The sequence below is a fragment of the Excalfactoria chinensis genome, chromosome 5 (genome assembly GCF_039878825.1).
Source record: "Excalfactoria chinensis isolate bCotChi1 chromosome 5, bCotChi1.hap2, whole genome shotgun sequence".
Taxonomy (NCBI): Eukaryota; Metazoa; Chordata; class Aves; order Galliformes; family Phasianidae; genus Excalfactoria; species Excalfactoria chinensis.
This window is the reverse complement of record NC_092829.1, coordinates 16,074,016-16,099,664: the sequence shown is the minus strand read 5'-3', so window position 1 is coordinate 16,099,664 and position 25,649 is coordinate 16,074,016. Positions and strand designations below refer to the sequence as shown.

The following is a 25,649-nucleotide window of genomic DNA, read 5'->3' as shown; positions in this document are numbered from 1 at the left end:
TCCTAGCTGGGTAGAGATATATATTCAAGCCAAACCACAGAAAATCTGGGATCCTTCTGTCTTCTCATGTCTTATAGGAAACTCACTTAAGCAATGAAATTGATACTAACAGAACTGGAGACAAACTCAAAACCAAAAGAGATTATATTTAGTATTTGACTCCTGAACACAGTTTTTCTGCTTCAGAGGTGTGACATCTTTAAGGAAGATAGGCCTTAGTTTAGATCTAAGTTTGGATGGATATTTAAACAAGTTTGCAATTTCCTTTTTTTATTACAACACATGTTTACAAAACAATAAGATTTGAAATATTTGAAACAAATAAATGGATTGGGTGTGAAAATTCTCTTAGATATGGCTGCTTTTCATGAAATTTTCCAAAATGAATATATTTAAGGTTTAGCTTGAGGAATCATGTCACTAAAATAAAGATCTATTTTTGGCCTAATTTGTTTTCTACAATTGTATTAATTATTCATTAATCAGGGGTTAGTAATAGAAGGCAGCTAAATTGCTTTTGTTTGCAGTTGTTTCTGATTCTCCCACTACGTAGGAGTAGGAGGAAATCCAGCTGTTGCAAACATTGGATATACAAGAGTCTGAAAGCCCATGGCATCTTCAGAGAAGGAGAGGCTGCCATGGGAACTGTCTCTTAAGACAGTAAGCTAATATAGCTATATGTTTTCACTGTTTTGGAGAAGCAAGTTGTCAGATCAGTATTGCTGCCACAGCCACAACACAGAAGCACAGAAAACACATTCTTTACCAGTAATGTAATCCACAAAACTTACTGAAATCCAAAAGAAATAGACACTGAAATCTTAAAATTAAAAATACATTGAGAAACACACAAACAAAACAAACATTATTTCAGTTTTCAGCAAACAAAATGGCAATCATTTTTTCTTACACACAAAAGAGGAGAATTGACAGATCTACCTTCACCCCAATTTCTGACTTTTTAAATCAAAGATTTTTGTTGTTATCCCAGAATTACTGAAAGAACCACTTCTTCCTCAGACAATTCCAGATCAACAAGGAAAATGTATCTTCACACCTGCCAGTCAAAATACAACAGTCTGACACAGTTTGTATTCACCTCCATTTTGTGCTGAGGAAGCACTTTGCTTCATACATGACCTATTCCTTCTCAGGTATTTAATACCACCTAAAAACCTGCTAACGTTATGTCAAAAAACAACTGAGGCTACTTAGAACTTGCATTATTCTGTAAAAAAATCAAACAACTTGTATCTAAAAATGCTTTTTCTTCCATTCTATATCTCAACATTTAGAGAAATGATTACCAAACACCACTAAGAGTCAGATTACTATACGTCATCTAAAGTGAACAGAAATTCCTTCCTCATAACTTACGCTGGACTGAAAAGAATTTGCTAGTATTTTTTAACTGGATCCCTTGTTGTTCAGACAGAAACTGCTTAGCCCACAAAAAGGTTACTCCAGAAACTTCCAGAGATCTGAGAAAAGTAAAGAAATAAAAGAAAATTGCATGGGGGCAAGGAACACAGCTAGCCATAATTAAGTTACCAAGCTCAAGATGAAAGAAAAAAAGATATTTAGAATTAAGATTAGCACTGGTACAACATTAGCATATACCCATCGTGATTTAAAAGGTTTCTAGCCACCTACAGAATAAAATTTGATCGAACTTTTAAATAAAAGCATAAAATTTTTAAGACAGCCTGAGCAGTTTATGAAAAATTCATACAGTGTTGTTGCCTGTTATCAAAGAAACCATCATAGCACATAAGACTTATACTGGTCATATTTTCCTTTATTTCTATATTCTACAACTGGTTTGATTACTCAGAATAATTTCAGCTCCTTCTAGTCTTGTGCAGAATTTCTATATTCCATTATGTTATCCTTTTAACAGCCAGAATTATTTACATTTAATATTGAAAGTCAGCCTTTCTCTACTGATTTCTGTGACATAAGATTAAAAATAAATATCATTCTGTGTTTAGTACTCACCCATATCTTGTAATCCGCAGTTTTGATATTTATTATCCAAACAATAGATGTCATTTATGTTCCTATTGATAAGATGTAAAGTGCAGAAATCCCATTCCAAATATGGAGACAAGTGAGCTAACTTTAAGTGTCTACATTTTACTACAAGCTATGAATCATGTTAAGGTGATTTAGACAGCAGCCTACTCAGGTACCTGACTCAGGGTGTACACAAGGTCACACAAGTCACTGACAGACTGTAAACAGACTGAGAACATCCTGACTCCTGGGTCTGTGAAACATCCGTCAAACTGAACTCCTCTTATTTTTTACCTGATGTTTATTACATTATTATTACATGTTTATGGGGTGGAAGGTGCTATTATACCAGGTTCGAAAACATTCAAATTCAGGCTCTGTCTCAATCAGAATGTGGACTTTCCTGAAGTCTTATGATGTGAGTATCAATACACAAATTCAGCAAGTAGTAGATTTTTTCCTTGAAATATAACTTTAAGCTGAAGGAAAGTTCTAGACAATGCAACAGAAAGTACTTACTGTCCTTCTTCCTAAAATGTTTTTATTTTGTTATTTTTTCCCTACTATTAACAGAATGATTCCACAGGAAAAAAAAAAAATACTCTTACAAAATGTATTACACTTTATACCCTCCAATTTGGTTATTGTTGTTCTCTTGCCCACTGCTTTCTTTCACACATAGTTACAAGTGGTTAAAGTGACAGAAATTGCTATTACTTATGCAACACAGCATGCAAGAGATTTTCTCAGTCTGTCATCTTCATCTTCCAGTAAGTGTAAACAAAGAGGCAATGCCATTACAGTACCTTCTAAATCCAAAATAAACCCCCAAAATATTCCAGTTGGGAATTTCTATTTCTAGAAAATTTGTATGTCACAAACCATGTAGATAGATACGAAACTACAGTGGAAAACTAGAGTATATTTGTATTTTGTCTTGCAGGCAATTTTAATGCCACCCTTGAGAATTTCTCCTCTTGACCTTGTCAAATCCAAGGGAACTCTCTTGAGCATGCAGGATCCCATTTATCCAAGCATGTGCATGGATTCACGCAATACCAAGCAAGTATGAGCACTCTGTAATGGCTGTGTACAAGGTAGATGGGCCACACAAATGCTGCACTGACATTCTTCTGTCTTCCTGCTGCAGGCTGAGTAGATATAGGCAATGCATCCTGGCCTATTCGCTGAATTTAATAGAGTTGTGTCATTTATATTTGTCTAATTTGAGTCCTAGTTTTCTGTTGTTGAGTGAAATATTAAAAATATGTTTTCATCCTTTTCCTCTTAATTGCTATGAGTAAGTATTTCCTTTTGACACAATAGAGAATATTAGAAAATAAAACACATCTTATGCTCTGGGCAACTGGTTACGACATTTCTCTAGTTTCTCCCCTTAAAATTCCAATTACACCATTAGTTATTGCAGTATGTATTCTCAGTACCCAATCATTCAAATAAAATAATGAGAAAACAAAAGCTCTCAGCAGTCAGCACTAAAAAAGGGCTATTTTTCATTTACAATCTTCTTGTCTGTAAACTTTCATGGGAACAGTAGATAAACAGAAAATGACATAGTGTAAAAATAAATACAAGCAGATCTTGAGTCACCCCAGCTACTGAGTTTTACATTACAGCCTAAAATAACATCTAAAATTTATATGTTTTTTTCCCTGTCACATTTAAAAAATATTTCTGTATCACAGGGCAGATGCACGATAAGACTGTATAAAACTGAAGAGAAAGAATAGATGTGCATAGTACTGCGTCTTCCTGAGGAAGCTTCCTTAGGGAGTTTTGGTGGTACTTATTCTTACTGCAGGGGAGACCTTTTCTTCTAAAAGTGACAAACAGTATGGCAATTTACCACTGTGTCATAATATATTCCTATAGTTCCAATCATCTTCTTTATCTCACTCTCTCTTACTTTAAATTAGCTCTCTTACTGCATTCTAAATTACAGCATACTAAAAACTTCAAGTTTTAAGACATGGATCACCTCCTCTTAATTGTTTCTGCATCATCATTCCCAGTGGGGCTCTAGCCTTTACAAAAATATCTGATTACTGTTGCCATACAACAATAACAAAACAATGCTGCCATGAAGAAAGGGAAAGAGTCTCCAGCCTTGTCAGAATACATAACTCTCTTATCATTTTGAAAGTAGCAATGATGTGCACAGGCTACATGATTTTAAACAACTCTAAAGACCAAATGACCAAAAAGACACGTAGCACAGAGGAAGACAAGAAATTTCTCCTAGAAAAGCATGCTTAAAAAATTACCCCAGATTTTACTTGTCTTTCCGTTTTGCCATTGCACCAGCTCTTGGAGAGCTATTCCTTTTGCCTGACACAGTAATTTCCTAAGTAGGAGCAAAAAGTCTGCTCAGGCAGTCTGTTTAAGTGTATTTAGAAAGCCCTGCCTCCTCTGATGTTTCAGGGAAACATTTTTCTCTCTAGACCACTGTAGAAGAATGGATTATGTGTGCAATAGTCTGAAAGTGTAGGCTGGGGATTTCTGCAAGGCAGCAGCTGCCTGCTGTGAGCAGCAGCCAGTGTTGGGAAGGTGTACATGCTGAGGCCCAGGCAGATGACAAAGCCACACTGTAACAGGGCACTGATGCCAAAATGGAGAGAGCAAGAATCTCAAGAAAAACTAAGTACACAGTACACAATGTGAATTTAGGGCTTTTCTGTATGAGCACAGTGTACAGATTTGGTTTGGGGGATGTATTCTGCCTGCATACATGCTTACTGAGATAGACAGCTGTAAGGAAAACAGAGCATGAAGGAAAATCAATGGCTTGAAACAAGCAAAGACTCTCCAAAAAGAAAAACAAACAAACAAACAAAAACAACAAACCATTTTACCAAGGAGGCTAAATCCCAGAAATGTAAAATTCTGACCGTTACAAATTGATCTCTGTCCTAAATGAAATGCCAGCTGTTGGAGGTGCTACCTGACAGGCAGTCTTTTTCAGAGGAAGCCAGTCTGATCTGTGCTAATCATGCAAAAAAAGTTAAGCACCTTATGGACTGATTCCTTTTTCTGATGTCCTTTTCTCTAACAAATTTGTTTCTTCCACAAAAATAAACACTACACAGGTCTTGAAAATGCTGTTTTGTTGCAAAATACTATTAACCATAAATATGCGGAATGGTAGATGTCTACATCAGGTCACAAAATCATAGAAGTACAAAGGTTGGAAAAGACCACAAAGATCATTGAGTCCCATGACCAACTATCATGCCTCTAAGCCATGTCCCTCAGTGTCACAGCTACCCATTTCTTGAACAGCTTCAGGGATGATGATACTAAATGATTTGTTTTAGCAACAAAAAAACCAAGCAAACAAAGACAGCCTATGACAATGCTTTACCACTCTTTCTGAGAATATATTTTTTTTCCTTTTATCGCAGCAAACCTGAATGTTCCCCGGCACAGCTTTAGGTCATTCCCTCTCATCCTGGCACTGTTATCTGGGAAAAAAGGGCCAAACTCCACCTCGCTACAAACTCCTTCCAGGAAATTGTAGGGAGTGGTAAGATCTACCTAGATGATAAACTGTGGAGATGTAGGTTGCAAGTAGGTGATAGTAAACCCTTCTAAGGTAAGAACAGGTGTCCTTCTAGACCTTCCACTGTGACTCCTCCTGTTGCTCCCATCCTCCCCACTGCAGGCACACTTTACACTAAAGTTTCAAGGAAAATGGGAAAATGCCCTCCTGAGAAAGACAGCTAACAACATTCAGTGCTGTGTTTTTTCTTTTCGATTTGGAAGAGGACAACATTTACAATTTTCAATACGCTATTTCTTTGACAGTGGTACGTTCTCTGCAGCAATTCATTTATTTTTGAACTTACTGTGATAGATCAAAATCCGGGACCAATTAAATTTATTTTAAGGCTTATTTTTATTTAGTATATGTTGCAGGACTTAACGTGTGAGGACATCGCAATATATCTGGGTTAGCTTTTAATTACATACACTCTTAGAGATCAAATAAAGCCAAAGAGCAAAAGCCTGTGAGTCAGACCAGTTACAAACACAGAGAGATCTGGTATATGTTGCTATTGGAGGTCAAAAACTTCAGAGCTGGGGTGTTTCTAGGATGCTTCTGATCGAGGGGGAAATAGTGGAAATTGCTACGTTCCATAAGTGTTGCCTAGAAACCAGCAGAACAGTGTTTCTAAAAACACTCACTCACATTTGGGAGTTGTAATTATCTACATGGTGGGAAAAAAAACATATGAACAATGGGAAGGACACTATGAGAAATACATAATTAGGGTCAGAAGGAGCAGCCTAGTTACTATGCTTTGGGAATGATACACTGGGAATTCAAGAACCTGAAATTCTGAATTCAAACAATGAAACAAAAAGTATTTGAAAAGTATAAAGGTATTGCTATGTGTAGCTCATTTGAAAGCAACAAAAACAAGACAAACAAGAACAAGAGACATTTTCAGTAGCATGATCTCTGTAGTCAATACACAACATTACAGCTACTGCCCAGGACACCACACAGCAGTGAGATCTCACACACCTAACATTCTCTGCAGCATCATCAAGTATCTGAAATCAACACTGCTTTAAGACAATCCCTACCTCCACAATTACTGATTTAACCCTATGAATTATTACAAAGAAGTCTAAGTACTGACACACAGCAACTAAGGAAACTAAGGTTTCCTGAAGCCCTGTCTCCTAAGTTCTAATTTTACAAGCAATCAAAAAATCTGCTTTAGGGAAGGGAAAAGAGAAAAAGTACTTGGGTTCAGGGCTTTCTGAATTTGCACTTCATGCATGGAGGAGTCAACTTATCAAACACTCTTCATGTCATCATTGTCTTCACACCAGAAGAGATATAAGAGAGAAAGAAAAAAATGCTACTAAATGATTTGTTTTAGCAACAAAAACCAACCAAACAAACAAAAAAGAAAGCTATTTTGTGATCTAACGGTTGGTGGAAGTTGACATAGCATGAGAGCAGACACTATAAAAAACAATCAGGAAGACAAGTTGGAATGAAGATCCAGGGAGGCTTGTATTTCCTCTCCTGACCCCTCTTAGACAAACTTAAAAACAATTAGAATCACAGTCGATTTTACAGAAAGCAGTATCAGACTGTCAAAATGATCGCTGTAATGTGGAGCACAAGAACTAAGGCTACATCCAAAGAGGACAACTAATGGGAATATAGAAAATCATTAAAGATCTACTAAAGCAACTTTGAAGGGAAGTCACAGGCTAACCAGCAAGAACTAGGGGTTAACAAGAAACTTCAGCTATGCATCCAACATTCAGTAGTTGACAACTGAAAAGTTTTCTGAACTATTTGGTAAGCACTTCTTTACGCAAAGCATACAGCAGTACTTTGGGTTTCATCCAGCATTACTATATCTGTTTCTGTGATTTACCGGGAGTTTGAAATGAGGATGAAATAAGGCTTTTGTTCATCACTGGCAAAAATGCATAGCTAAGGTTGCTGACTGTGTTGAAAAACAGTGTTTTGTAGCTGAGAATTTGTTCTACCAGTGTTTCTGTGTTCTTTGTATCATCTGTTGTAGTTTCCATGGAGATAAATAGGAGACACTACTTTTGGAGTGACTATGTAAAACCAAACCTGCAAGCAGGTTTAAATAATTACTGTGGATTCCACAGAGGAAGCAAAACTTTAGAGTGTAACACATTGCTTAAAGAGGCCTCTGCCAGCAGTGATTCACCTTTATCCAGCTCATGTTACATGAGTTACAGCACCGACTGTAGAAAAACTGAGAGCAGCGCAACGTGGATGGGAGCCCCAGGCCCAGGAGAGGACCCAGCTCGGGGACTGAGGGCGTCCGACAGCGCCGCGTCCCAGAGGCGGAAGTTTCCGCAGGGAGACCCCATGTTGTGACCAGGGCTGGGGAAACCCATCCCCGAGGCCGCGGCCTGGCCTGGCCCTGCCCCGCCCCCCCCGCCTGGCGCGACGCTCCCGACGCCATGGCAACAGCGGAGGCCGCCGGGCCAGGCCACGTCGCGCCGAGTCGGACTCGGGGCCCCGCCCCGCCAGGCCGCTGCGGAGGTAAATCCGCTGCTGCCTTGAGCGGAGACTTGAGCTCCCCCGAGAGCATGGGGGTGAGGATGGAGAGCGACGGCAGGCGGAGCCAAGGTGTGGGGCCGGGGGGCAGCGGGCGGGGCCTGCCGCCGTTGGGGCGCGCTGCGGGGCTGCGTTGCTCGGCCTTCCTAGCCGGGGGGTGTTGGGGGCGGCCCTCTTCTGAGTGGGGCTGGTGCTGGCTGGGTCTGCTCGGGTGTTAGGGTGGTAATGGCGGCGGTGCTGCCGGGGACCGAGCCCGCAGCCTGGCCCGCCGGGACCGGTCTGGTCTGTGTTGAGTTGGGCCGTTCAGAGCCATTCGGGCATCTGCCCGCGGGGACCACGACTCGGCAGCGGCCTCTAGGAAGGTGAGGGGCTACAGGTTCAACCTAGAAACGTGGCCGCTAAAGCGTCCGCCTTGCAGGCAGCATCGCTGCGCTGCTCCTGTTTTTCAACGGCGCTCCACGCTGCTGTCTCAGTGCAGTATCGGATGGTTAAAGAGAGCCGCCTCGTTGTCAGTCTGGAGTTCTGCGCCCTTTGGGATCAACATTTGTTCTTTTCCAAAGCTGGTACGGCTCTGAACTGTCCTTTATAATGCGGGGCTTTTTGTTGTTGTTTGTTTTTGTGTGTGTGTGAGCAGAATTACACTGTTTAGCTTGGGAAAGGTGATCTGCTGCTCTGATTCTGTATGATTCTGTAATTCCTTACCCAGATTTAATCAGCTGTGGGCTGCCGTTGTGCTCAGTTCCTGCAAATACTCATAGAGACATTTGTCATTTGTGGGGAAAAAAAACAGGCATAAACATGAAAAAAATGCTCGCATGAACTACATCCAGCTCTTGGAAAGTATCTGAAGTATTTTTAGATGTGAACTTGGTGGCATGAATGGTATAAAACAGTGGTAGGAATTACTCAGTGCTGTGCTGTCAAAATTGTACACAGCTGTGTCAGGTCAAATCTAGTGAGATAACATTTCACATTGCATCTTTGTGGTGTCAGATCAGGTCTTTGGAGTTGGTGACAGATGTCGCTCCAGAAGATGTCTGATATCAGAGTAGAGTTTTATCACAAGGTCTGATACTACATGTGAACTTCTGGGAAAAATTAGAACATTCTGCATCCATATATGTATATATAATGTTCTTGCAGTTTCCAATGAAGACTTTCCCCTTCATTGCGTGAAGTCAGTCTGTCACGTTCTTCACTGTTCATATTCTTGATTCTCAAAGTATTTTTATGAACAATCATAATCTGTTGACTGTAAAAATAGTATAAGTAGAATATAAGATCTAAATTTCATTCTGGTTGCAGAAGCTTTGAGTGAATGACCCTCGCTGTCAATCAAAAAAAAATATACAAAATAATTCAAATTAGGAAATAATCATCTCTTTAAATGCTAAGCTATTGCTTGAATGCTTAGGAATGTATCACATTGTTTTGCCTGAGCAAAATTGTCAGAACAGACCTCCACGTGCTTACAGGTGGTTTGTGAAAGAGGCAGAACCAATATCTGTGTATTCTGTATGAGATAGTTGTGTCCACACAATGTCTGTCCAGAACAATTCTTGTTGTTATACGCAGCAGTCAACTTAGTGATACCGTTCTGAATCTTTGAAAGTTGACCAAAGAAGAAAGGACATACGGAAGTCATAGTTGAACCATAACAATATGTTTTAACTGAAAGTGGCAAATGTTAATCGCTGACCATAACTTTTTACCAAATTAAAACCTTGTCTCAGCCAGTCATTTAAACCTGTCATTAATTTGCCCATTGGTAAAGTAGTCTACTCAGTGACTTTTATTCACATAGTATGACTCATCCCATCTTCATTCAGGAAATAATTAAAAATTGTTGTAGAACTGAAATACCTAATAGGTCCAATTTCATTGAAGGTTTCTGGCATGCTTCAAATGAAGTATGTGCTAAAATAGCAGAATTCAAATCATTAACCCTACTTGCTCCAGATCATACTCTGCGACGTTACCTGCAACTCAGCGAAGCAAGAATTCTCCGATCTCTGTTCTGCACAAGGCCAGCTGTGCCTTTTTGGTTAGAAATATGGGAAAGTGGAAGAGAAAATACTGATGGAGAGGGAATTCTTTGTAGGCACAAGTTGAAGAAAAAACGAGGCCATTTCTGTCTGTACACTATAAAATGAGTAGAGTGTGTTTTTCTCTATATATATGCATGTAGAGTTATATATGATATCTGCTAATGAGAAAATTGTAATGTTTTTCAAGAATTAAATAAGACTCAAAAGAGCCTGTTTTAAGGCTATTATTTTATTTCTTTAATCAGGAGGTTTTGAAGTTTGAAATATTTTTGTTGAATAGTTTTAATTTACGCAGGAAACTGTGACACTATTAGCTGTAAAGAACTGAGAGACCCAACTCTTGCACATTGAGGGTGGATGTAAAGAAGAGGTTTTGTGTAATCCAGCAGAGTAAGCATATAAATAGCACCTATCTAATTAATGGCTTAGAAGATTATGTATGGTGTGCATGTCAGGGAATGATTCATTGAATTACTTTCATAATGTTTTGCCTCTGACACAAATGATCACATGCAAAATTCAAATGGAACATTAGGAACTTCATTTTAAAATTGGAATATTGTAGCTTTATTCATCACATTTTACTTCAGAAAAATTGGGAAACAGCGACAACACATTTCTATTTATTTATTTCTGGTTGATTCTCTACTTTTAAAATAAGTCTTAAAAGTGTTGTTGTAAAAGGCAGCTTTACACCTAAGACTTTGGGTTCTCAGGATTCATGGGAGATTTTGAGGAAGAAAAGTAACATGTTATTAAGTCATTATGAGGGCTCAGTTTTACCCCTCATACTTTTCAGACAGAATGGAGCACTATCGGTGCATTCCATAACCAGCTGACTATGAAAATGTTACCTTTTGTGATCGTATAGCCTGTCTTCCTGAAAAAGGAGTCTGTAGGTTTATCTCTACTGTCTGCCAGCCTTTTCTTCTTTCTGGTCCTGAATTTGTTAAGCAGTTTCACACAGCTGTGAGTAAGAAGCCATTCTGTTCTATTGCCATCCTGAGATAAGCAGCAAGAGGATGTGCAACTAGTCAGCCAAGAACAAGCAACTAGATAAGCTTAAACTAGTTTAAGCTTATGTTAACTGGATATAAACAAGATGTAAACTGAGATAAACCAGATGACTGTTTATAACATACAGCAGCTCTGCATCTACAGCTGAGCAAGTAGGGAATGTGAGGGTGAGAGAGATGGACGACTGTCAGGGAGGAAAAGAAATCAAGTTGGGAAAGTTAGAGGTTTACAGGGTGTGGAAGTAAGCCACATTGACAGGAAAGTATCATTGTTAATAGAGCATTCTATTGTTACAATTTTTTAAAATAATGGAAGTCATTATCATCATTCTAATATAACAGGAAACATAGTAGTTAGTTTCTTACTTAAATAAATTTAAATCCAGTGAGATTTTCATAATCAGGTTAATCTCTTAGCATAGATACAGCAGTGTTTACTGTGTGTCTATGTTGTATTCGTATGCACAGCTTTTGCAGCATGAAGAGTTCATGGATATTTTGATTTAAATGTTCTCATAGTACCAAAAAGGTAAAAATCTACTTAGCAGGTCCAAATTTCACTCCTTTAAATATGACCTTTTCAGAAACGTTAGATTTAGATGCTTGAAGGAGTTGCCTCCACTCCTGATATATTTAGGATTTCACTCTCCTGTTCACGCGTACAGTGTTAGTGCTGCAGCATGCTGTTAGCATGTACTGAGTTAGACAAATGAATCTGTAGCAGGATTCACTGAAATGATCACTAAACTAGCCAGGAAGGGTGATAGAGCATCCTTGGCTTCTGGTAAGTTTGCAGCACAAAGCCACTTCTGTGTGTAGTTGCTGGAGTTACCCACTTGGGCAGAGGTGTCTGGCTGACTTTGTTTTAAGAGTATTCAGGGGCTGAGAAGGAAGAGAAGAGAAACTAGTGGTGGAAAATGCAGCAGCTCAAAGTCTTTAGAAGTCAGGGTAGTGGCTAGAGTGTGTGCATAGCATTTGCCGGATGGGTTGAATGTCCTCTGGGAGATCAAATCATCACATCTCACATGAATGCTGCAGTTTCAGTCCATTATAGGTGTTTCGAACATTCCTAGCCAAGAGGCCACTGTGCATCAGGGAATGCAAGAATCTTTGAGCCATGAAAAAATCCAATACATGAAAGGGTGGTGGCCTTGACTGAGTGATGGGCTTGTTCCACTGGGACAGCTGGGGAGACCTGAGGTCTAAATCTACATAGGGCTTGGGGTTGTTTCAACCTCAGATCTATAAATTGCTTTTACATAAACACAGAGCTCACACAAATCTATACAGTTAGGTGGAGGACTGGTGCCTGTACTCAATATTTCCCCTCAGGTCTCTGTATTTTTATGAGTCTTTGCTACTGTGTAAATAACTTTGAAAACAAAAACTGAATTGAAATGAACACCTGTCCAAGTCAGTAGACAACTATCCTGTGAGACATTTGAATCCTAACATTCTACCTCACTTCAGTTGTTTTGAACTAACAATAAAATAAATCCCCCCATGTATCAGGTCCTCCATTTTTCTTCTCTGACTTAAGCAATTTAAGAGAACAAATTCAAAGCTGTTTTGAATTTCAGACTGCAGGTTTATTGGGTAAAATGGAAGCTGAATTTAATGTAGCAATGATAAATGCAGTTGAATGTCTACATGAACAGTCTCAGATCCTAAGTAAACAAAAGTGTACTTACTCCTTACTGCTTCAGTAGCACTGACCGTTGCTTGTTTCAGTCAATTTGGTATCTTTGAGGCATTTGTCTGTAAAAAAAGGAGTCGGTGAGTTCTGTGAGATGAGGCAGTTCACAGAGACTCAAACATCCTCTTTAATGGAAGTGTTACAGAAGTGTTTCCACTACTTCATTTGGCGCAAAGGGCAGAAAGGGTGGGATGTGGCACCACAGATATGTGTGCTCTGCCCACAGTTGAAATACTCAGATGAGTCTATGAGATATTTCTTCCTCCTGACACTTTATGACAGCTTTTCTTATTAAATAATGATGCAGGATGCTGGGGTAGGAGAGAACTTATTATTTACGCCCCTCCCCCCCCAACTCTGTTACACATGAATTGCATAGGGCAGAAGGAGCCGATGCAATAGATAGTTCTTTCCATACAGCTTATCCGTGTTGCCATCTGCTGGTGATGCGAAGTAAGCGAACATGTCAGAATCCTCACATTTTTCCTCTAGTGCTGAACAGAGATTTACATCCATCTACAGACAGTGCAAGCAACAAGTTTCTGAGTGGATCTGATTCTCTTTAACTCAGGACAGAGGCATTAAGCTTATCAGAAATGAACCATCTGCCATTACAAGAACATCCCCTTGCATTTTTAAGATGCCCATGTTTACCTCTACAACTCTTACGCACAGAAATTATTTAGAGATGGCCTTATAGCTGTTAATCTAATGGTATCAAGTGTCATCTAGAATTATTACTTGGCATTGAATGCAGAAAATAAAGGAATTTTTAGGTTATTTTGAGCAATTGTGAGTGAAAACTTTCAGATTTTCATATGCCTGTTAAGATTACATTTCTGGCTTATTTATACCTTACACATTTTTCCTTTTTTTTTAATCATTAGAACAATATTTTATTTACCAAAATGTTATACTCAAACACATAAGTCTTTTAGAGGACTACTATTCTCTAAAAATGTGAGCACTGTAACTTCAGGAAGTCATGATTTTCAGGACAGTTATCCCGCTAGGTTGTGAGTGCCACTTTGGTACCACTGCAAGAGAAAGGTAATACTTAAATAAGAAAGTAAGCCATTATTGACCAGTTATGCTTTGCCACTGTGGGAACTGACCACATTGATCCAGACGCGACAATGTCCCAAAAAATATTAGGTAAAATTCCACATACATTAATCATTTTCATTTTATTTATTTTTTCAAGATACTTTTTTCTTTACTTAAACTAATCCTAGTCACTTGAAATTTAGTACAACATGTCTTTTTATAGTCTTTGAGGAAATGATGTTAAAAAAATATTGAGAATAATTTATTTTGATGTGATTTCTGCCAACTAATAGTTGGACAGCATCTCATGCAGCATGTTCTTACATTTAAAGCTGCGTTATGAAACACAATAGTGACATTCATAGCTTTAACAGTACTGTTTTATACTCATAACTGTCACATAACAGTGGGAAATGAAGATAGAGGGGATGGAAAGCAAGGTGCTGGGCAGAGGTAAAAAGAGGGTAAAAAGTTATGAAAAGCTATGAATTAAGGGGCACTTTAAAACATGGCTTAAGCCTGGCTGTGACTTTCAGCATAATTTCTTGCACTGTGCAGTTATTCTGTACAGGTGCCTGCCTTTGCTGATCCAACTGAAGCCCAGACAGAAAGATTCCCACTCTCCTCATTTGTTTTAATTTGTACTCTGAGCGAGGTCTTGGAAACCATGAAAAAATGCTTTGTATGCACTAGTATTTGAAGCAGCAGTGTACCTATCTCCTGTTAAAGTTTGTTCTAAAAATGCTATAAATTCTAAATTAAATTGGATTTGTATTTTAGATCATAGGTCACCTTACAGACAGTGGTTGTGAGCCTGACATTGCTACTTCCCCAACCTCCCCCCCCCCCCCAAGGGATTTTAGTTCACATTTTTATATTTCATAACAATTGGATGTTTATGTTTTGTCAGTATCTACACTTGTTTAGAGAGTTTCCAGCCTATAAACTGCCAGAAGATTGAATAGCAAACCAAATTCTATTTGCATTAACAGTAATAGATATTTGAAAGAGCATGTTCTTATTAGTAGGGTGGTTTGTCGCACAAATGTAATTAGTTTCTTTAAATCTATTAAACTCTTGGGTTTTATACTAAACACAATCTTTATCTACATACAGAATATTTTTCATGTTAATTGTTCGATGTTGTGATAAAATTCAATCCATAAACGTTTAAATTAAGAGTTTATCATAGCTACGTAACTTTGGCTGAGTCTGTGTGCAGTCTAATGACTAATGTAAAAGTTCAGGTTGAAGTGGTCCAAGGGTCTCTTAAGCTGCTTAAGCCCCTGAACCAGTAGATGTTTTACGATCGTATTTTGGCATCTTGATTAAGTTACTTAGTTATGCTGTTGTGTTCTAGGGTAATGAAGACTTTTCATCTAGGAAAAAAAAAGTGTGCTACAATAACTGAGTAATTCTTTGGGGAATTATATTTTTATTTATTTTGCTTGTCTGTCAGAATGTGTATTTTCTCATTTTTAACTGTTTGATATTTTGTTCAAGTGAATGAATACCCAGATGTGGTCATTCCCAGATGTGGTCCAGCAAGTCCATTTAAAGGACAGCTAAGTACTAAAAGTAATGGTAAGTAACACACTTTCTTTCATTGAAAAGTTGGCAGGGTTTTTCTATGTGATTTAATTGTGTTCATGATCAAAATGCTGGAGCCAGAAGTTGGACTTGATGATCCATGTGGATCCCTTCCAGCTCAGAATATTTGATGATTCCATGGATGTTTACACTGAGCTCTATTGGTAAAATTTAATAGTACTTAACATAACTATACAGTATTGAAAATATTTTGCCTGGACTGTTACACTAGCTAGAAATAATTAGGAACACATCTGCATTAGCTGGAATATGTAGAATTACTACTTGGATGAACTGTTGAAGCCAAACCTGTTCGTTCCTTTGCACGTAGTTGCTGGGATAGGATAGGACAGGGTATGTTTCTGTGCCATCTCAGACTCTTTCTCAGAGCGTAGAATGGTTAAAAAAGAAATTTCCATGCTGATATTTTCCAACTTCAGCTACATCAGTAACTATTTGTCAAGCTGATGGCTCATATGGGGTGGGAGGGGGAACACCAACAAAGGAGCTAAGATAGTTTCCTGTTATACTGGCAGGTTAGGCAAACTGGCTTCCACTGAACAGAGAAGCACACAGTTATTCTGAGTTTGTAGCTTCTGCCTTCTGCAAACACTGAGTGTTCCAGAAACACTGCTAGATGTAAACTGGTGCTGTAGTGGGAGCAGGAAAATATGACCTACTTCTTAGAGAAGTGCTTTTTCCACAATGCTTCTTCTCTGGAGGTGTCAAGGCCAGGCTTGATGGATCCCTGGGCAGCCTTTTTTAGTGGCTGGCAACCCTGTCCACTGTAGGGGAGCTGGAATTAGATGATCCTTAAGGTCCCTTCCAACCCCAAGCCATTGTATGATTCTGCGAAAGTTTAAGGGGAAATCTTTCAGAAGCACAATGTTGTAACTGGCTCCTAGGAAAGCAGAGTTTCATCTCCATACTTGATACAGGATAAAAGTTAAGAGCAAAACCACCTTAATGTTCTTTTGGCTTTTATTTTTATTGGTCATCTGTTCAGTTGTTATCCAAAATACTGGCTTTTAGATTTGAATTGCAGTTAATTACTTCAAAGTTTGATTATTCTTTTACCTACCTTTATAATGTTAATTTTAATCTTAATAGCTTTCTGCATCGACTCCTCCCCAAGTCTGACAAACCAGTACCTGATCAGAGACCACCTGATGTTTCATTATAACAGAATTCTTTCAGCCAAAGGTAAAAATTGCATATATAAATAATTTCCACTTCCAGATTTAGCTCATTTTTCAGAATAGGCTCATATCAAAAGGGAATGGATTGGGTTGTCAGAAACCTAATTTTTTTTCCTGTTTTGTGCTCAGAGTGATGTCAGCAAGAAGATACAGCTTTTATGTAGTAATACTTAAGTGTTATTAGGATCGAAAGTTTTGTATGAAAACCTTTTCTCTTGAGTGCTACCGAAGTTACAACTTTATTTAAGGGTACTTTGTGCTGTATTCTCTTCATTCAGCAGTAGTGCTGTAATAGAACAGGATAATGAGATAACCTCAAGAGCAAATATTCCAAACTTATTTTACAAATGATTACAGAACGTGTTCAGTTAAACTAAGACCACTGACTTTTTTTTTGTCTGTACACAGTTGTTAGTGTCTATATTTTTATTTTTTTCGTTGTATGAACTTGTTGTGGGGATTTAAGTCCAAGAAATATTAATGCTTGGGCTTGGCAGAATGTACTGAGTGTTTAAATTCAGTGCAGAGAATTTTGCAATAATATGATTTATGCGATAAAATGTTTTGGAATACCTCCCAAAACTCTGTACTTTCTTTCGAGCTATTTTCAGAAACAGTTTTTTTGGGTGTGCTTATGCTAATTTTCCTATCATTTCTCCATTTCTTACTGTATTTTAAAATAGTGAAAAATATGTTTTATTCTAATTAAATTAGCGTGTGTCCTGTTTTATTATTTCTTTTAGCCATGACAAACACTAATACTGAATTGCATCTATTTTTTTTCTATTTTTAGCATCTGTAGACTGTTCAGTGCCCAGAAGTAGGTTAAACAGCATTAAATGTGAGTATCTGTTACAGCAATTCTGCAAAAGCTTCTATAAAACTAACCTAACAAAGCAAATGCCAGGTGAATAGGAGAACAACCATCAATGAAGCATATTTCTATCTGCTTGTTTCTTCAGATTTTCTTATCCTGCTCTTATCTATTCATAGGATTCTGTGGTGAATGTAGTATTAGTGAGATGAACCTAGTCTATCAGTGATTAATTAATTTGACTTAGGATCATAACAGTTTTACTTAGGATCCTTTTCTTCACAGTCAGTGGAGCAGAAGAGGAGAAATGCAGTAAAATCTCTCTAATTTCTTGTGATAAGATGTAAGCTTGGACTTTCGTGAAGAGGGCTAATGAGTACAAGGTTAAGAGAAATTTTAGGAATGTGGGCATGTGGGAACTGAAATTAAAACATGCTGTTCTTTTGACAGAAAGCATAGTCAGTTACAAATGCCTATTACAGCAGCCTGAATGCAGTTACTTTTCCTGAGAGTTGTCTCATTTCTTAATGCTGATGAAATGTGTCAGTACTGTAGCTTTTCTTTAGTTTTAGCTGAAGAACAATACTTTCAAGTCATTGACTTAAGGAATATGAATTATCAAGGAGTGGTGGATAGCAGCTGTTGGTTAAAATAACGAAGATGTATTTCTTCTATCTGATATCTTTTTTTCTAATCCAATTAGAGAAAGTTCTTTTTCTCCAATTCAATGTTTAGTTACCACTGCTAAGATACTGGAAAACATGTAAAGCATTTATTTGGGATAGAAAGATAAATCTTTTCTGAATAGCATACTTTTTTAGTATCCAGACAAGCCAAAGTGATAATGCTTTGCTAAGTGATTAGAATAACCAGAGCTAATGTAGAAAATCACTCATCCTTTTGGCAGAAAAACATTAGCATTTTGTTAGATTTTTTTATTTTTTTTTCCCATTACTTTTGCTTAAGGAGTTGAGAGTGAATGAGGCAACAGGCTGCTTTCACAAGGTGCAGCACAATTAGGGGGCTATCTATAGTTTACAGATTGAGATAGGAATTTCAGATCATCTGTTCTGCAGAATCATCTGAAAAAAAGCCCTTCCTTTCCAACCTCCAGCTATCCCAAAATTTGCTTTGAGGCGGGCAAGAAAAAACAAGGCCGGTATAAGAAAAAAAATTACACCTGTGTGTTTTTCCCGTAAAATCCTCCTGAAGTTTTTCTTTTTGGAATTTCTAGAATGTTTTCCTGATTCCATAATTAACTATTATTGTTCCATCACTTTTCGGGTGTTGTGTCTTTCTAAACATCAGCAAATGCCAGATTGTTTTAGTCTGTCTTTACAGGTAAAATGCTCCTGAGCTTGTGTGTTTCACACCAGCGTGAGTTGCACAGAATGAGTTCATTTTGGAAAATAATTACGCAGCTTTAACATTAACAGATAATTGTCACAACAGAAGCAGGTGTGCTCTGTAGTGAAGAAATTTCCATTTTAGGTAGTAGGCTTTTCTGCAGTATGTTTTAGTTCATCTTTCTTAGACTAGAGTCTGACTATGTAACTCTGTTCTATGAACAGACAGGATATTAATCTCTTATACAGAGTGTGATGGAAACATTTCACCTTTGTTGCTGCTTTAGTTTTTATCCATCTGTTCATTGTGCATTAAATTTCATTAACCTGCTCTTTTACCTATTTTCAATCTGTACTAGAAATAGCTGATGGTGGTTTTTATCTTATTAAACATGGCTGCAACAAAGACGGCCCTAAATTTCTTTTTCTTACCTGTTTTCTTAATATGTTTTGTTATCTGACTGAGATCACTTTTTATAAGCAGTTAAGAAATTATTACATAGGCTGAAGTTTCTGCAGACTTGGCAAAGGTATAGTCTGTAATGGCGCATCTACCTTCAATTTCTTGATTACTGGTCTTACAGCCTTCAAGCTGGTTAAGGTACTCAGGCCTCCCTTGGCCGGTATCTGCAGTCTTTTTAGAAACTGCTGGTGTTTAGGATGAAATCGAAATCTATATAAATTAATTTCGTATCTAAGATTAGGTGCTTGTTTTGTGGTTTTGGCTTTTTTTCCCCCTAAAGTTATAAGCATTGTTTACGAAGAACGGTAGATTTCAGTACTATACTAATAACGCAGCCAAGTACTATGTGTCCAGATACTAGACTTAATGCTAGGTATCATTTGTTGTTTCTCTGGTAATCCACCAAAAATAATTTTTACCCCCCCTTCATAAAAGGGGGATATTATAAAACATACTGGGGAGATGGCAGCTAGTACTCAGGTAGTAGTATTGAAAAAAGAGCTATTGAAAATCTGCTCGTGAATTAAGTACACAACAGGATTTGGAGAATGTTTTCAAACTAGTTTATTTTTTCTTACTGGAGAAGGGGCACACCAGCCTCAAATGCAACATCAGCGTGACTGACTGTCAGCCATACTGATAGTGTCACTTGGATCATGGAGTTTCCAGCCTTATTCTTCATATAGTTTTGTGCCTGTCATTGCCTCAAGTGAAGCATAGTACTGCTTTTCTCTTTCAAAAAATTTGGGGGAGGGGAATAAATTTTCAATTTGAAATGTTCAGATCTATTAATAGCATAGAGTTGCTAAATGGAATTCCTGAAGATAGTGTTAAAAAAAAAAAAAAAAAAAAAAACCCTAAAAATATGCATCATGTATAGCTAAAATAGCAGGTGAGTATTTCCCTTTGGGGTTGTTGCCATGAATCAGTCGTTAGTGTTTAAGAATTAAACATGATACTGTAGCTGGCATGCTCCCTGGACACTAAATGTGTACTGTCCTTAATGTGGCTTTAGTTTCCACTGTTCTTTTCCTGGTATCTTAGCTGGCAGCAAAGAAGGCAAGCTGCCATGCAACTGAGCTCGCAGTGAACATGTTCCTGTGTATTAGATCAGCCTTATTAACTTAAAATAGTTGTTAAAATGTGAAACTTATTGACATGTGAAACTTCTATGTTCAGAATTAGTCCAAGCATGTTGATTGATACCAGTGGCCATTAGAAGTCTGTGGTTATGGAATTTGTGCCAGAAAAGTTGATATAAGCTGTGCCAAGTAAGACAGCTGCTGCTACACATGTCCAGTTCCTAACAGTCCTGTCTTTTCAACCCATATGTTTAGAGGTTTTTCCACGAGTATATTGATAGCACAGCCTGAACCCAGTGATTAGTGTGCTTGGAATGCAGGTCTCTTTGATACTGAGGGGGAAAAAATAAAAAAAATAAGAAGAAAAAGTATGCTGAGAAGTTCTCACCAGAGATCTATTCTAACACTGATAGAGCTTGAGTGTTTGTGGTGAGCAAGAAAACAGTTCAGTCTGATCAGTAATGTTGGTTTTCTGTTTGTTTGCAAGGTTTGGGATTTGAATTAATGTAGAAATACCAAGAAATGTACATTCTTTTGTCTGAAAATAAAAGCTAAGAGCAACTTTAAAGAAGTAATTTAAAATGAAACACTCGGATTGCTCTAACATTTGTGTTATCAGAGTTCAGGTGTGCTTTTAGGAATGTATTCCAGCATATTTTTCAAGTCTGAAAGTTTGGAGAGCAGGAAAATGCACAGCATAAAAATCTTTACCAATCAATACCTGTAGCTTTAGTAATTTAAAATTCTTTTTACAAATTATTTACTTAAAGTTTCTAACTTTAACTTTACTTAAAGCTACTAAAAATATAATCCAGTTTTGCTAATACTCAGCTTAACAGCTAGTCTGAATATGGTAAAGTAAATAAAGAGCACAATCAAGAAGGGCCTGCTGTCTTGGCCTGTAAAGGTAAATAAATAGAGGAAAACATGTTTGGTGTTTTTTTTTTGTTGTTGTTATATCAGCACTTAATCATGATGATTATTGAAAATGTGCCCCTGGTATTTGATTGAATATACCCAGATTTAATGTCTGTCCATTGTTAGAGCATCAGAGGGCAGTGGAAGGTTTGTTGTTGTTACAGCTTCTTCTGCCATTGATTGGGAGCATAAAATAACTGTAGCATACCTGAGAGAATTAGAATAAAATTGTTTTTCAAAGCATTAGCTTCTTGGGGACTGTGCTAGTGATACTGTGAGATAAAATCCACAAAGCCCACCTAGAAGCCTGTTAGATCTCTCATTAGAATGCATGATTTGACTTAGCAGGCTCAGAATTGGGAGCAGCATTTTCACAGTTTCAGTTTACACAGGCTGCTGTATAGTGCATCCCACCAGCAGGAGTAACAGTGAAATTCTATATGAAGACCCTGTATGGATCAGAGGTGAATGGATTCAGGATAACATTGTGTTTCTAGCCACTCTGAAATTCTTCAGATGTATTCAGGTCTCACTGTTAGGCTTTACTTGGAAGCTTTAACAGTGACCAAATCCTGCCATTAGCAGCATTGCCAAGCAGTGTCATGTTTCTTAAGTAGATCATCTGATACAAATATTATTTTTCTGAGTAACATTCTATTTGATATAATTAAGGCTATAGGTATCAAGCCCTTGCCAAATCCTTTATAGTCTTTCCTCATTGCGATTTCTCCTTTATTTGATAAAACAGTGTTATTGGATATGTAGAAGGACTGCAGAATCAGAAAGTTATGAAAATTGAAATTTGTGTTATGAAATTTTTAAATTTAAAATTGTGAACCTCCTACCAGGAGCAAAACTCAGTTCGAATTTGATGAGAACTCACCCCAGTTGCATAAATCATGTTGCGTTGGGGATTTCTGCTGTTAGGAAGGTAATGCTAAAAATGCGTATGGAAGGAAGAATTTGCGTGTAGCAGTAATACTACCTGATGATACACTGAATATTTTAATTATGGTCACTGGAAGCTGAGCAAAAATGAGGTTGATGTTCTCACTATTGATCTAGGAGAATTTATAAGGGGGGAAAAATAAGCAGAAGTGGTTTTTTGTAAAAATAGTTGATATAAAGACATTGCAGGAATTCTCGATGCTTTTGAGATACCCCGTTCAATGAGCTACAGTAATATTTAATTGTTTGCCTTGGCTTATTTACATCAGTAATGAAATGTCTTGAAGGTTAAATCCACAAAGTAATGTGACATATGATAAATTTAGAGACTGGAAATTCAGAGCTAAGGACAACCACTTGCATTCCAAATCATAGTGTCCTTTTTAAGCATAGAGCTTTCAATCTGCTTAGGAGTGTGATAGGTATGATTTCTTTTTTCCTTTCATGTTTATGGCATTCATTTTATAATTGTAAGCATGGGTCTGCAGCTTAGGTTTAAGGAAGAAAAAATCGGGTATGCAGAGGGAGTATTCTAGCAGGGAAACACAACAGGAAGAAAGAACTGAGTATGCAGAGGAAGTATTCTAGCAGAGAAACACAACAGTCTGATCTCTACTTTCTAAGTGTAGTGTAAACTTTGTGACAAGGGTATTTGCCTCAGCAAAAGTGTTAGTTCTGTGAGAGTCTGATTGGAGTTTTATATTTAGCTCTTTATACAGAATGCTACAGTTTAACCTCTAAAATTTATAGTTTTACTTACTCCTGCTCTCACTGCTAGCAGAATTGAGATAACAGATTCATGGAGTGGGTAGGATAAGTTGTGGAATTTATTTAGTTTTTCAGGCTGAATTTATCAGATATACAAAAATTACTACTTTGTTTATCATCTAATACACTGTCTCTTTATTATGCTATAAATCTTTGTCATGGTTTTAAGTACAGCAGTTAATGAGATACATTAATCTCAAAGTCTTCTATAAGGCTTAAAAAGAAACTCGTGTTATTTGGGTCTATAGGCAGTATTTTTAATATCTACATACTTAGCGTACCCTTTTTTAAAGAAATAAAAACCTTGTTTTTCTTCTTTTTTCTTTGTCTCAAGATACTTTGCGTCTCGAGCTTTTTCTTTATTTTCAAATATGACACACTTCTGGCACCAATATACAAAGTTATTTGCAGTGAAACTGTAAGTTCCTGTTAACAAGTTCAGTTGATATTTACTTTCTGCTACTCTATGACAGTATTTTAAGGCATCCTGTGAAATTTAGATTATTGACTTCACTGAAAACTAAAGAAGCTGTGACTGTAATTGATTTGAGGCAGAAGCTGTCTAGAACAGCATGGAATCTTTCCAGTTTTTAATAGATGCATCTCCCTTTCAAAACTGTGTATTTGTTCCTGAATGCAGCTCTCATTCATTCTGTGTGAAATATACACACAGATGCAGGACAAGCCATTGTGTATGGCAGTCTGGAGTATCTTCAGCTACTGTCAGTTGTAATGTTATTTGTCATCAGTGCCTCAAATGCTCAGGCATTTTGTAGGATACCATTTCCTGTTTGACAAACAGAAAGTCTGGATTCTCCAGTCCTTGCTTGGAGAAATGTTGTGTTAAGTAAGGATAGGCATATTTGGGGTGTCAGCATGCATTCTTGTTGGTGTGGCTTGCTGTCTGCCTGAGGTCTGTCCTAACTCGCATCTAGTTGTCTGTTTATACCTACATTAACTCTATTCAAGAGGGATTTCTTTTTCTCTGAATTTGCTGGTTTTATAATTCCTGCCTTTTACAGCAGATCTAGCTTGAGATCTCCTTAATTTGGCAACATGGTAGGTGGGTACTCTGCTAGGATTTTCTGTTATTCTGTTTTGCATGTGTCTGCTTTGGCTTGCAGTATGCATGAATGACTTTATAGCTTTTGGAACACACTTGATGGATTAGCTGAGATAAGCTTATTGGTGTGAGGCAAGGGCTTTACATTTCCCATCTAGGTGACAGTAGTCCCAGTGGGTCATTCTGACAACCAAAGATAGCCTTAGCAGCCTGGCATGCTTACTGTTCTTTCTTTCTTTACTCTTGACTTGGGCACAAGCCATATTTTGGCTGAGAGAAGTCATAGCACACAGTCCTGGAGGTGATCCGTAGAAGCAGGCTTTTATAGCTTTGAACTCCAGTTGTAAAAACCAAGTCTACCCAAATGTGTGAAATCTCAAACCTTATCCTGTAAAGAGTGGAAAAAGGACAACAAAATAGCTCTTTTTTGTTGTTGTTGTTTTTTTTTTGTTAATATTCACCCTGCTTTATGCTTTGCCAAGAAACTCCCAATAAGTCACAGTATGCAGGCTGAACAGACAGTAAGAGGTTTAAGCATATATTTTTGTAGACAAGCCCACTTTCCTCCTAAGCACTTGAATGTAAAGAAGTTTCTCATTCAGCCATCTACTCGTACTTACAAAATGAGAAAACTATAATTCTGATTTGCATTCTTGCCTTGAAGAGCTCTATCACTCATTCATTCATTGTTTCTTAAGATGTTTATTCAGTACTCGTGCACCATTTTGTCTGAGGAGTCGGCAAGACTTCAATTAATGCACACAAATGAGAGCTGTATATACAGACATGCTCTGGTAGACCAGCATAATTATCTAAGCATATTAAGATTTTCACATGTAGCTAATTTTTGAGTGCCCTTTTGTAGCTTTTAAGACAAATAGAATTAGAAATAATAATAATTTAGAATAGCCACATAATAACAATTCAGCGTAGGAAGACAAATATTGAGTTTTGATTATTTAATGGTTAATTCATTTATAAGTGATATTTTAAATTCATAGTTGTATAATTTAGCATATCTTAACTTCAGCTAATGGCTTTCCAGTAATAAAAGCAACTTTATATTGTAAGTACTTTAATGGAATATACAGAACAAATCAGCCGCTGTAAAAGAAATTACTTTGTATTTTACTTATCAATTGTAAGAACTGAAAGAGAAAGAGATTTCCTCCAGGAGTGAGTGCAGGGGTTTTATATCTGAAAGAATCACTTATAGCTTAAAAGGGGACTAAAAAGTTTTAATAAAATTAATATATGCACTTAACTGAGTCCTAGAGACTCAGTGTCTCAGATTAATGTACATTGATGCATGTATTTTAAAAGATGATTGTATGTCCCCAGATAGCTGTAGTTCTCAGCTGTCTGGAAGAATGTACCACATCAATCCACGAAGTGCATGTCCATGCACTAAGTGTTATAATCTGTGTGAAGGTTGGGGTCTACTGGAGTATGATATAAATACATTTTGAAAGTGAAGAAGAAATATGCAAAGGCCTTTCTGTGTGTCTGTTTCAAGCATACCATTCATATGTTCAAAAAAGTTCTAGAAA

The 25,649-nt window shown here is 37.4% G+C and overlaps 1 protein-coding gene across 3 annotated transcripts in view; it reads left to right on the top strand.

Moving 5' to 3' along the window:
- The first annotated feature begins 7,991 nt into the window (after nucleotides 1-7,991).
- SPATA7 (spermatogenesis associated 7) overlaps nucleotides 7,992-25,649 on the top strand; it is a 32,068-nt gene continuing 14,410 nt past the window's right edge. The window contains exons 1-4 of one of the 3 annotated variants that reach the window (XM_072338801.1): nucleotides 7,992-8,173; nucleotides 15,412-15,492; nucleotides 16,609-16,701; nucleotides 17,491-17,538. In XM_072338801.1, the coding sequence (XP_072194902.1) occupies nucleotides 8,005-8,173; nucleotides 15,412-15,492; nucleotides 16,609-16,701; nucleotides 17,491-17,538 (391 nt within the window). In that variant the 5' untranslated portion in view covers nucleotides 7,992-8,004. Of the gene's footprint in view, nucleotides 8,174-8,193; nucleotides 8,665-15,411; nucleotides 15,493-16,608; nucleotides 16,702-17,490; nucleotides 17,539-25,649 lie in introns of those variants that run through there. The other 2 variants (XM_072338802.1, XM_072338803.1) reach the window with 2 other exon arrangements.